This window comes from Humulus lupulus, chromosome 6 (assembly GCF_963169125.1).
Source record: "Humulus lupulus chromosome 6, drHumLupu1.1, whole genome shotgun sequence".
Taxonomy (NCBI): Eukaryota; Viridiplantae; Streptophyta; class Magnoliopsida; order Rosales; family Cannabaceae; genus Humulus; species Humulus lupulus.
The window spans coordinates 128460006-128473184 of NC_084798.1; the positions used below are offsets into that span (position 1 = coordinate 128460006).

General features: G+C 44.3%; 1 protein-coding gene across 1 annotated transcript; it reads left to right on the plus strand.

Moving 5' to 3' along the window:
* Positions 1–11321: 11321 nt before the first annotated feature.
* LOC133785457 (uncharacterized) lies at positions 11322–12919 on the plus strand. Its single transcript, XM_062224689.1, has 3 exons — positions 11322–11600; positions 11875–12147; positions 12219–12919. The coding sequence occupies exons 1-3, from the start codon at positions 11322–11324 to the stop codon at positions 12744–12746; spliced, it is 1080 nt and encodes a 359-aa protein (XP_062080673.1). The 3' UTR covers positions 12747–12919.
* The last annotated feature ends 260 nt before the right edge of the window (positions 12920–13179 follow it).

Genomic DNA, 13179 nt, shown 5'->3' on the forward strand with positions numbered 1-13179 from the left:
TAGCAATGAACCTATCTAATTCACTATAGGGGTATGGGTTACCTTGTCCGGTCCGGACTGCTGCCCCCGATGAAGCTCGCTTTAACTCAGGGTCCCGAGCAGCCTCGGGAGCCCACTTCTTCTGCACGAGAGGCACTTTGTCTTCTTCTTGCTCCTCGCCTTCAACGGCCTCGACGCCCCCTTCATGGGTAGGCGGGAGCTCGCGAGCCACCAGGAGAATAGCCCGTGTTCGTCTCAAGGCCAGAGTCTGGCCTTCAACGATTAACTTACATGCTAGCATCGTGTCGTCGGTCACGAGCTGGCGATAGTCCTTCTCACTAGGCAGAAGCCTAGACAGCGTATCGTATTGACCCCCGAGGGTCACAGATTTTTCCGTCCTCGCGAATATGGCTGCACAAAAATAATACTCAATTAGTATATACACGAGGAGTAGGTTCAGACACAAAGAGAATGATTTCACGAGCTAAGAAAGGAAATGAGACTTACGAGGACAGTTCAAGTATCGATGGTCGCAGTTGCAGAACCCATTCGACATAAATAATTTATCTTTATTGTCGTTGGGGTGGCTGGGGAGCTCGATGATAGAGGGCAAGTTTGGGAATCGGGTCAAGTAATAGAACTCGTCACCTCGCCCTCATTACTTCGGGCTGGCCTTGAGGATGAAAAAATAAAAGATGTCCATCGGAGTTGGGACCTCCCACTCGTGCGTTAGAAAAAGATACTTCAACCCTGCCAATAGTCGGTATGAGTTCGGGGGAGCTGGAACGGCGCCAACTTCACGTAGTTGAGGAAGTCGGCAAAGTACTGGTCCAGAAAAAGGAAGGCCCCCGCCTTCAAGTGCTCGTCGCTCTAGGCTGCGAAGTCATCCTGGAGAGGCACATATCTCCTTTCCCCTTCATACAGAGGTCGGGCGATGAGGACCCCGGACCCGACCTCAATGTTGTGGGACAACATTATCTTATTGACCCTTCCTTGGGTCGTGATCTAGGAGACGATCATCTCCACCTCGTAGAAAGCATTGGGATCCACCAAAATCTCCCTCTGCACCACGGGGCCGAAGTGGGGAAGGGGAGACTCAGAGGCGATCTCCTTCCCCTTATTGATTTGCTGGGCAGACGGACCAGGAGTGTCTTTCTTTGGTACGTTCTTCTTTGGTGCGCTTTTCTTGGGCAACATTAGATCGCCTAACGAACAAGAAGGATGAATCACTTAGTGGGGGACCTAATTTTTATAAAGATTATTACACGAATGAGTGGGGAAGAAGGGAATCTGTGATATATGAGCTGAGTTAGTCTCAGCCCGCTGCGTGATCACATGCGCTACCCTACGCTACGCGCCTCGGTTTCCCAACAGACACCTGATATTTCGGGATCCGTGTGTCAAAGAATCCGACCACTACTGACCTTGGGAGGCGGTTTAGAGAAAAGACCACCCAAGGAACGTGCTCCCTATGCAATCTAATTTTTGAACCCTAACCTTTCATCTTCTTCATCTCAAATGGGTATTTCCTAAAAAAATTACCATGAACTTCCCAAATCTACCCAGAAAATGCCCAGTTTTGTGATATCATTATTTTGGGAGGGGTTCTAAACCTTCTCTATAAGCCTAAGGTTGGAGCCTATATGCCAAAAAGATCAAGGAAACACTCTAATAGTGATTACGGAGAAGCATAAGTGGACATGGTGAATAGAACTCAAAAGTCGATAAAAAAAAGAGTTTAGGTGAAACAATATAACTTACAGTGTGGACGTCGGTGAGAGAAGTGTATTCCACAAGGATGGGAGTGCTCACTCCTGAGTAGTTGTATGACTTGGTGTTGAGAAGATCTCGCAACAAAGAGTTTTGGGGGTTTTCTTTTCTTTGAGAAAGAAGGAGGTTTGAAGATGCAGAAGATGGAAGACAGAGAAATTTTTCGAATAAAAGGTGATGAACTATAGGAATTGTCTATCCCTTTTATACGTAAATGGCATAAATCAACGTGAGCCACCCGATTTGGCCAGTGCAAAATCCGAGGGTTACGGTTCAAAAGACGAAACGACGGCAAAAAAGTTGACAAGACAAATAATGCAGTCCTCGGAACCCAGACATACGCCAATTGTAGTGTTCCACATGTCCAGTACTCGAGTAATGGGAAAACATGGGTAATTACAATGGAAGTCTAAAATTCCCTATTGTGTAGGTACGAAGATGACATCATAAAGCATGAACAGGGACTTGGGGGGCAAATGCGCATTATAATTTCAGCACGAGTCTTTTATTTAGCTCGTGTACAACTAGCAAGTAAAGGCATGAAAAAATTGGCCAATGAATTTGTGTATTCTCCACGAAGACAACACGGTCTCCAAGGTGATGGCACGAGCTAGGGTGTATAAAGCGATAAGTACGGACTTATAATATGTATAAGGAATAACATTAATGGCACATACTCATGGTGTATTTAGCTCGGGGCACGCTAAAGACCTGGCATGTCCGTGGATCCTTGAAAACCCGGACACGTTATATAATTGTTCATGGCCAAACATGGCATGTCCGTGGATTCCTTAAAACCCAAACACGTAATATAATCGTGCATGGTCAGGCAGGGCATGTCTGCATATCCTTAAGAATCCAAGATCAGTTTTATTTCCTAATCAGACCATGCCTAAGGATAAATTGGAATATTTATAATAAGTGTATTACGGATAAAAATAGGTGTTAAGTCACGTGATGACCCCAAGACCTGTCCAAGGATTTTCTCTATAAATACTAAGATCTTGGATAGAGAGGGGGGGGGGGGGGGTGGGGTTTGTAATACTAAAACTTTGTCAAAATTCAGAAAGAAAAATAGTACTAACATAGACTCATGGACTAGGTGGATTTTAACCATCGAACCACGTAAAAAAGACGAGTGTTATTGGGAATTTCCTTTCGAGAATTCTTGAGAGTCCTTTTCTTATTACGGTTTAACATTAAGCACTAATTCATCCCAGTTATTTTCTTAATTCACTATTGGTGAAAAACCGCGTCAACAGTTTGGTGCATTCATTGAGAGATTAAAATTAGATATACGAATTAAGGATGACTTTGAAACACTTAAAATCCTGGATATAACTAGGTACAAAACTATTCTGGATACAACCAGGTCCTAAACTTAGAAGTTAGTAAAATTGATTGACCGATGTTTTTCTTTTAAGAAAACACGACAATAAACCTAGCACAAACTAAGTTTAAATCATTTAAAACCCTGGATACAACCAAGTTCTAAACTTAGAAGTTAGTAAAATTGATTAACCGATGTTTTTCTTTTAAGAAAGAACGAGGTGTCAATAAACCTAGCACGAACTAATTTTAAATCATTTAAAACCCTAGATACAACCAGGTCCAAAACATAGAAGTTAGCAAAATTGAAAATTCGATGGCTTTCCTAGAAGTTCGAGATATCAGTAAACCTAACGTGAACTAAGTTTGAAATAATTAAAATCCCGGATATAACTGGGTATGAGGCCTGACACTTAACAGGTATGCTATAAATCAACACGTCAGGTTTGAATGAAACCAAATTCAAAATATCTATCCCGATCTAATAGTCGAGTCCTTAATTCTCTCATGTATATGCTTTCTTATATTAGCACATTCAATATTTTAGGAACGTGGAGAATTTATCATGCTCGGTTCCTAGAGAACCTCGGAACCTTTGAGCAATCATCTTGCCTTCTTCCTTGAGGTTCTTGAAACTTTGAGAGTTTTTCTTGGTTGGTTCCTTGAGGCCCTTGGAACCTTTGAGCATTCTTCTTGCTCGATTCCTAGAGAACCTAAAAACCTGGAGCATTCTTCTTGCTCAATTCCTAGAGAACCTTGAAACCTTTTAGAATTCATCTTGCTAGGTTCCTTGATGTCCTCAGAACCTTGAGCATTCTTCTTGTTTGGTTTCTAGAGGTCCTCAAAACCTTTGAGCGCTAATCTTTCTCTGTTCCTGGAGAACCTCGAAACCTATGCGAATTCATCTTGCTCGATTCCATGAGGTCCTCAGAACCTTGAGCATTCTTCTTGCTTGGTTCCTAGAGGTCATTAGAACCTTTGAGCATTCATCGTGCTTGGTTCCCGGAGAACCTCGGATCCTCGAGCATTCATCTTTCTCAGTTCCTAGAGAACCTCAAAACCTTTGAGCATTCATTTTGCTCAGTTCCTTGAGGTCCTAGGAAACTTGAGCCTACTTCTTGCTTGGTTCGTAGAGAACCTCGGAACCTGGAGCTTTCATCTTGCTCGGTTTCTAGGAATCCTTGGATCCTTTGAGCATTCATCTTGCTTGGTGCCTTGAGGTCCTTAGAACATGGAGCATTTTCTTGCTAGGACCTAGAGGTCATATGAACCTCTGAGCATTCATCTTGTTCAGTTCTGGGAGAACCTCGAAACCTGGAGCATTCATCTTGCTCAATTCCAAGAGAACATCAAAACCCTTGAGCATTCATTTTACTTGGTTCCTCGAGGTCCCCGGAACATGGAGCATTCATCATGCTCGGTTCCTAGAGAACCTCGAAAACTTTGAGCATTCATCTTGCTCTGTTCCTAGAGGACCACAAAACCTTTGAGCATTCATCTTGTTCGGTTCCTAGAGGTCCTCAAAACCTTTGAGCATTGGTCTTGCTCGGTACCTAGAGGTCCTCGAAACCTTTGAGCATTCATCTTGTTTGGTTCCTGGAGAACCTTAGAACCTAGAGTATTCATCTAGTTCGGTTCCTAGAGAACCTCGAAGCATTTGAGCATTCATCTTGCTTGGTACCTTGAGGTCGTCAGAATCTTGAGCATTCTTTTTGTTTGGTTCCTTGCTGCCCTCGGAACCATTGAGCATTCATCTTGCTTGGTACTTGGAGAATCTCCAAACCTGGAGCATTCATCTTGCTTGGTTTCTAGAGAACCTAGGAACAATTGAGCATTCTTCTATCTCGGTTCCATCAGGTCCTCGGAACCTTGAGCATTCTTCTTGCTAGGTTCTTAGAGGTCATCAGAACCTTTGAGAATTCATCATGCTCGAATCCTGGAGAACCTCAGATCCTGGAGCATTCATCTTGCTCGGTTCCTAGAGAACCTCTGAACCAATGAGCATTCATCTTACTCGACTCCATGAGGTCCTCGTAACCTTAAGCATTCTTCTTGCTTCATTCCCAGAGGTCGTAAGAACCTTTGACCATTCATCTGTCTCGGTTCTTGGAGAACCTCAGAATGTGGAGAATTCATCTTTCTCAATTCCTAGAGAACCTCAGAATCTTTGAACATTCAATTTACTTGGTTCCGTGAGGTCCTCAGAACCTTTGGGAATTCATCTTACTCGGCTCCTGTAAAACCTATGAACCGAGAGTATTCATCTCGCTCAGTCCCTAGAGAACCTCAAAACCTTTGAGCATTCACTTGCTCAGTTCCTCGAGGTCCTAGGAACCTTGAACCTTCTTCTTGCTTGGTTCCTAGAGATTCTCAGAACCTATGAGCATAAATCTTGTTCGGTTCCTGGAAAAACTCAGAACCTGGAGCATTCATCTTGCTGAGTTCCTAGAGAACCTCGGAACCTATGAGCATTTATCTTGCTTGGTTCCTTAAGGTTCTTGGAGCCTTGAGCATTTTTCTTGGTTGGTTCCTTGAGGTGCTTGGAACCTTTGATCTTTCTTCCTGCTCGGTTCTTAAAGAACCTCGGAACTTGGAGCATTCTTTTTGCTCGGTTCCAAGAGAAACTCGGAACCTTTCAGAATTCATCTAGCTAGGTTCCTTAATGTCCTCAGAACCATGAGCATTCTTATTGCTTGGTTCCTAGAGGTCCTCAGAACCTTTGAGCATTAATCTTGCTCTGTTCCTGGAGAACCTCAGAACCAAGATCTTTCATCTTGCTCGGTTCCGAGAGAACATCGGAACCTTTGAGAATTCATCTAGCTCAATTCCATGAGGTACTCAGAACCATAAGCATTTATCTTCCTTGGTTCCTAGAGGTCATCAGAACCTTTAAGCATTCATCATGATTGGTTCCCGAAGAACCTCGGATCCTCTAGCATTGTTCTTTCTCGGTTGCTAGAGAACCTCAAAACCATGGAGCACTCACTTGCTCGGTTCCTTGAGGTCCTAGGAACCTTGAGCCTTCTTCTTGCTTGGTTTGTAGAGAACCTCAGAACCTGGAGCATTCATCTTGCTCGGTGCCTTGAGGTCCTAGGAACCTCGAGCATTTTCTTCCTAGGTTCCTATAGATCATCAGAACCTTCTGAGCATTCATCTTTTTCGGTTTCAGGAGAACCTTGGATCCTGGTGCATTCATCTTGCTCAGTTCCTAGAGAACATCAGAACCCTTGAGCATTCATTTTACTTAGTTCCTCGGAACTTGGAGCATTATCTTGCTCGTTTCCTAGAGAACCTTGGAAACTTTGAGCATTGGTCTTGCTCAGTTCCTAGAGGTCCTCAAAACCTTTGAGCATGCATCTTGTTCAGTTCCTAAAGGTACTCAAATCCTTTGAGCATTGGTCTTGCTCGGATCCTAGAGTTCCTCGAAACCTTTGAGCATTCATCTTGTTCTGTTCGTGGAGAATCACAGAACATGGAGCATTCATCTTGCTCAGTTCCAAGAGAACCCTAAAACCTTTGAGCATTCATCTTGCTTGGTTCCTTGAGGTCCTCTGAACCTTGAGCATTCTTCTTCTTTGGTCCCTTGATGCCCTCAGAACATTTGAGCATTCATCTTGCTCGGTACATGGAGAATCTCGAAACTTGGAGCTATCATCTTGCTCGATTCCTAGAGATCCACAGAACCATTGGGCATTCATCTTGCTAGGTTCAATGAGATCCTCGGAACCTTGAGAATTCTTCTTGCTTGGTTCCTAAAGGTCATCAGAACCTTTTGTTGACTGTGAATTTAGCCAACGACGTGAGAACGTCAACTACGACAACCTTCAAGAGAATTATAAACGACAACAGACAGTTTTTTATGAACGGAAGTAAATAACACAAGGTTTTTATAGTGGTTCAGCCCCGATGATCGGTAATAGCCTAATCCACTTAGAGATTTTATTACTATATTCACACTCAAGATCAGATGAACCTTGTCAACTGAGTTTCTTCAGTGTGAGATACTCCAGAATACAAAAATGGGTTTTTCTCAAGAACAACACACTTTCTCTCTCTAGAATACAGATTCACTCTCAATTTTTGCCAAAAGTCCTTTTACGATCCTCCCAAGTCCCTATTTATAGACCTGGGTTCTCAACTGATATCCCCTTTTGATAGGGATATTCTATTATTTACCTAATATTTATATTACAAAATAAACGTTCAAAATATAACTGATCCCTAATTTCGAGTGAGGATTGAGTGATTCCCGGATGCTTGGACCAATTCTCACTGAAGTAGTTTCGGGCAGTTTGACGTAGCTTCTCATGCATGTTGGCTATTCTTCAAGCTTTACGTAGGTCAAAGGTGGCATACGCATGGCTATCCTTGGACCAAAGGCCAACTACACTCGAGGTATACTCCCCCATTGTGTCCGATCGGACACAATGGTTGTCTTCTTTGGCTTAAGGTGGTTCAGACCACCTTATTCGACTCCTTCAATCGAGGTCCAACATGACCTTACACTTTGCTCCTCGGACCAACATGGTCCGAGCCATCTTCTTCCTAGCATATCCTCGGACCAACTTGGTCCAAGCGCTCCTGCAGGTATCTTGCGCGATCGGGGGAGGTCATGTGCGATCGGGGGAGGTCTTATGCGATCGGGCATAATGCCCCTTGGACCTAAATGGTCCAAGCTTCCTTTGCTTAACCAAGGTCCGATCGGACCTTGGTCCTCTCTCTTCGGACCTAGGTGGTCTGAGCCACCACCTCTCCTTGATCAAAATGGTCCAAGGGCTCCTGCAGGTGTCTTGCGCGATCGGGGGAGGTCATGTGCGATCGGGGGAGATCTTGTGCGATCGGGCATAATGCCCCTTTACTTGGACCTAAATGGTCCAAGCTTCCTTCGCCTAACCAAGGTCCGATCGGACCTTGGTCCTCTCTTTTCGGACCTAGGTGGTCCGAGCCACCACCTCTCCTTGGATCAAATTGGTCCAAGGTACCCACAAGACCACGTTCGATCGGGCACACACCCTTCTCCTTGGGCCAACTAGGTTTGAACCCCTTCGCTCAACCAAATGCTCGATCGGGCATTAGGCTTCTCTCCTCGGACCAAGGTGGTCCGAGCCACCATCTATTCCTCCTTGGACCTGAATGGTCGAAGGTACCTCCTATGTGTATGCTCGATCGGCCACTATGTGGCTTTCCCCTTTTGAGTAAAACTTGAGCCTTATTCTTTTTGAACTTATTCGAGCCAAGCTTAACAAGAGGTCCCCTAAGCTTAGGTCCGATCGGACCTACTGTTTTTATATCTTGAACCAAAATTCATACCTCCCTTTCACTTTCTTGGTCTTGGCACCAATTTAATTATATGGGTCTTTAAACTGAGGTCTGAGCCAAGCAACCCCCAGTCTAAATACTCTCTCCGATTGGGCGTATTTGGCTTGACCCTCTGTCCCATTCCTTAACTAATGTATTAGGCCATTACTAAGCCAGATCACCCTACTAACTCGTGCCACGTGTCCATTTCACCGCCACGTCATTCTTTTCAAATTTTTGGGATAACATTTGCCCCCCAAGTTTATTATATGATTTATTCACGTAATAAACTTTTTCTTCAGCTGACGCCATTATGAAAAATAATAACTGTTCATCTTCATGCAGCAGACCCACGATCACTACAAAAATCCACCCATGATCGTGGGGAGAAAAAATGTCCCAGAATATCAAAGGTCCAAAAGTAAATGAAAAACCCACTTTTTTCCCTTCAAATATCCCCACTTTACATTCTCTTCTTCACACATACAAAAAAAAAAAAAAAAATATATTCTAAAAACCCTTCATCTTCTCCCTTGGCCGAAACCCTCTCAAGGACTCCCTCCTCTTGCCGACTTTACAATCTTCAAGGGGAGCTCCTCATCTTCAAGCATCCTCCAAGCAAAGTCAAAGCTCTCCAACCTTGGGTAAGTCTTCTTCTCCATGCCTCTTAGATTGCTACATTTTCTTTTCTAAAAAAAAATGCCATGGCCGAATATGCTTGTCCCTTGGATGTTCTTGAAGTTTTTGAATATGTCTTGTTCAATGTGTTTGCTTATGGTCTTGATAAGGTTTGTGGCATGGGTAACCCGAATTTTCCCTTAAGCTTTTAGGAATTTCAAGACATTTTTGGTATTTTGACATAAACATGAATATGGGTTTTGAGGGTTTTGATAGTGTAATGTAATGGGTTTTTAAGAACATGAAGAAAACCTTTCACTTATATGTTTTGATCTTGTTTTTTGTTTATGTAAATGATGGAATGTGTTTGAGACTAGGGATTTTTAGGGCTTTGTTTATTTGGTTCGGATTCAAGGTAGGCAAAGTATGCCATTAGGGGTCATTTTTTACATAGTTTTTTGCCCAGAAATTCTGGGCATAAGCGAGTGGTCCGATCGGACCACACTTTGTCCTCATGGTGAACCCATGTTCGATCGGGGATGATGAACCATGGTTCAAGCTTGAGGCGTGTATCTCTTCTGAACGAGGTGAGACAACCACTTCCGATCGGGCCTTGAAAAGTTTCAGATAAGTGTGTGGTCCGATCGGACCACACGCTCCTTCCTTTGCTTTTAAGTGCCCAGATTTTTAATAGTTAAATCCGAACTTCCCTAGACACCAATGCCCAGTCGAACCTAACTTGTTGCTGCTGGCTAGAAGCTTTGGAGGCACGAGGCACACCAGGCGAACTCTCGGGACCAGGGTGCACACCTCTCCTCGGGCACGCTACGCCCGATCGGGCGTTCTGGAGGCTTGCGCGAGGCTCGTGCGGTGGCGAGGCAGGACGTCTCCTGGCTGGAATGTGTCCGATCGGACGTGTCACAGGCGCTTTGGGGTTAGGCTCGCATGGAGGTAAGGTCGAATGCCCTCCCAGCCAAGCTATGTACGATCGAATGCATAGAACCTCCCTCCTGAGCTCAAAATGTGGTCCGGTCGGACCATACATACTTTTCTTAGGCTTTGGCCTTTTTTCCTTCCAAACATGCAACCAACCTCTGTATGTTAACTGCGTACATAAGGAACCTAGCCTTATAGGAAAATCCCAAAAATGCCTCCTTCTACAAAGTTTAATAAGTTCAATACTTTAAGTGCCTTTTAGGCACTTTTGGGCATTAAAATTATTTTTTCCACATGCGCTATATTTTTATAACTTGGACAAAATTTTCCAAGTATATAAATAATTCTTATTTTCGATGAATTTTTTCTGTATGGTTACTCACCTCCCCATTTTTTATTCATTTTTGCAGATGAATCGCTCTGACTATAGGGGAGGTGACAATCATACGGACTCCGAATCATCCGCCCCGCAAACAATCGAGACTCCCTTGAATAGCGATTCCTCACCAGGCTCGTCTACTGGTTACACTCCAGAGGATCGTCTTTGCCGCTTCAAGCAGATCCTCCCTCGCTCAGCCTTATATCTTCTTCACGAGGAACAATTTCTTCGACAGGCTTCTCAGTCGACGATGAGGGTGAAGCAATCTAACAGGCTCCCTCAGGAACACGATCCGCAGGTTGCCCGCAGAGCAGTACAGAAGGTGGTAAAGCGCAATCAAACCTGCACTACCACAGCTTCAAAAAAGCCTTTTCTGAAATTTGCTACTGCGATCCTGGATTTGGCTGTTCAGAAGCCACGTGATGAGGGAGAAGAAGAACCCTCCTGGTTCGTTGCCGAAGCCTCAAAACTTAATCCCGCTCTATTCCAGAAACACATTGAAGCTTTAGGCTTGAGTGGGGCAAACATGACGTGTCCGGGCTCGCATCAAAGAGCCAATAGGCCCGGTGGAAGGTACTGTGCCTGGTCCAGGTACCATGTACAAGCTGGAGCAACACTCCCGCTGCACATCTATTTCCGGTCCGTAGCAGACTACTTCAACATCTCCCCATTTCAGATCACGCCGAATGGGATACAGGCACTCTCTGCGCTGTATATTCTTTATTTTCTGAATGGTTGGGACGAGCCCACCCCTCATGAGGTGCATTACCTGTTTGATCTTCGGACCAACCCTTCTCATAACAACTCAGGTTTCTTCCATTTCTATCACAGGCATAGGGGGGTTACATATCTCAATGGCATCTCCCATAAGTCAAACGCCGGGAAATATCATAAGGAATACTTCCTCACATTGGATATTGAGGCCAACAACTTGGCTTTTACGCGCTCGGGTCCGTTTGAGCGACCATTGCCCACTGAAGGGATGTTTAGGCGGGCCAAGAAATTGGCTAACATGAGTCTTAAAGAGAAGGATGTAAAAAAGTTGGTCACGTTGGACCTTCTCCAGATGGTGAGTCTGGTGCCATGTGAGCAGGATCTGGTGGTGGAAAGTACCACCGGGGAGAACGACACGCCTGGTCAGTCTACCGAGGGCACAGAGCAAATGACTGATCGGCATTCTCCTGGGCCTTCTCCGCTTTCCCGTAGACCTGGCGACTTAGTCATTAGAGAGCCTGATCCTCAGCGTAGATCTACTATTCCCGCTCAACCTGGGAAAGGAAAAGCTATCCAGGTTGAAGGGGAACTTAGCTCATCCTTGGACGACGAGGATGAGTTCCTTGATCAGATCTTCAACGCAGGTAACACATGCTTAGTGAAAATAGGCATATTTTTTATAATTGGTAATTAGAGAGTATCACAATTGTAGTATACACTTGCATATGTTTCATTATGTTTATTTCTCTAACAATCTTGTTTTTTCATCCTTGGCAGATTCAGACATGTTCAGAGATTGCGTTGCTTCAAAGAGGAAAACTGGTGATGGAAGTGGCTCTACGCCTCCACAGAAGATTCAGAAGGTAGTACCGCCAAGTCAAGGGAGGCAACCTGGGGGACCAACTACACTTCCGCCATTGACCCCCTCTTCCCTTCCTCCTTCTGCGAGCCTAACTCCTACTCACCAGGGTAGTTCGAGTGAGCTTTTTCGTGCTGTTAGCGACCTGGGCAAGGGGCTTCTTGAGGATATTGGCCGTGATGCATCGACGCTTCAAAGCCTAGACTCCTACCCTCGACTTAGTGTCGAAGTTGTCTTGAAGAGAGGACTCGCTCAATTGATGAAGGTAAGCATTTTTCCTCGAGATACTTTGTTATTAGTATTTTTACTTGTATTAACTTTTTGTCTTTCATGCAGTCACTTGTCACCATTGGTCATGCTCAGCTTCGAGCCGTAGATTACAAGGAGCTGATCAAGGTGCAGGACGATCAACTGGTGGAGGCCAGGTCCAAGCTGGAGCAAGCAGAGAGAACTATAGCTGAACGGGACGAGTCTCTCAAAAAGCAGGCTCAAAACAATGCTTCCTTGACAACTCAATTGGAGAAGCAATCCCTTGATATTAAAGAGTTAGTTCGAGACAATGAGAGGTTGATTAGCGAGAACGAAGAGCTGAAGCAAGAAAAAGAGCTTGACTTGATTCGCTTTGAGGATGCCAGTTTTGACTGCTTCTATAAGGTCTGGAAGCTGAACAAGCCTCTTAATCTTGATTGTTTCCCCAAGGAGGCCCAAGCAGAGGATCTTGCCAGATGTGAAGCAAGAGCCGCTGAAGAAGCTGCTAACCCTCCTGCACTCGCCCCAACGTGCTCTGCTATATCATTTCGAGCGAGAGGAGCATCTGATGCAGAGGAGGGAGTCGATCAACCCTCTAGAGGAGCTCGCCTGTGACTCCCTCTCGTAGTTCATCACAGTCTACTTTACTTTGTATTTTGTTGCTCGAACTAGTGAGCTATTTTGACATTTAGCACTTTACTCTTTCCTTGCTGACAATTTCAAACTTCTAAGTTTTTATTGTGCATAGCAAAGTTTTTGGATGCCTTTAATTTCACATGAGAATTTAGTTTTTTAACTTAGAAATTTTTACCATTCCATAAGTTCACACCAAATATACTTCCTCATGCTCTTATTGCTCTAACTTTTTATGAGCGTAAATGTCTTGTTACACGAATATCAGTTTTTAACTTAGAATTTGAAAAATTCTAAGTTACTTAAGCTTTGTAAAACAAGTTAGCTTAAGTCAGCCCAAAAACAAACATATTTGCTCGTGCTCTTATTGCCTGTGTTGAAATACATACCAGTATACCCTATGTGCCCCCCAAGT

Bases quoted from the DNA above. Each gene is read 5' to 3' on its own strand.
- LOC133785457 (XM_062224689.1), top strand. From the start codon at position 11,322: ATGAGTCTTAAAGAGAAGGATGTAAAAAAGTTGGTCACGTTGGACCTT. The intron at 11,601-11,874 runs GTTGAAGGGGAA...ACGCCTCCACAG, and splicing joins GGAAAGGAAAAGCTATCCAG to AAGATTCAGAAGGTAGTACC. The intron at 12,148-12,218 runs GTAAGCATTTTT...TCTTTCATGCAG, and splicing joins GACTCGCTCAATTGATGAAG to TCACTTGTCACCATTGGTCA.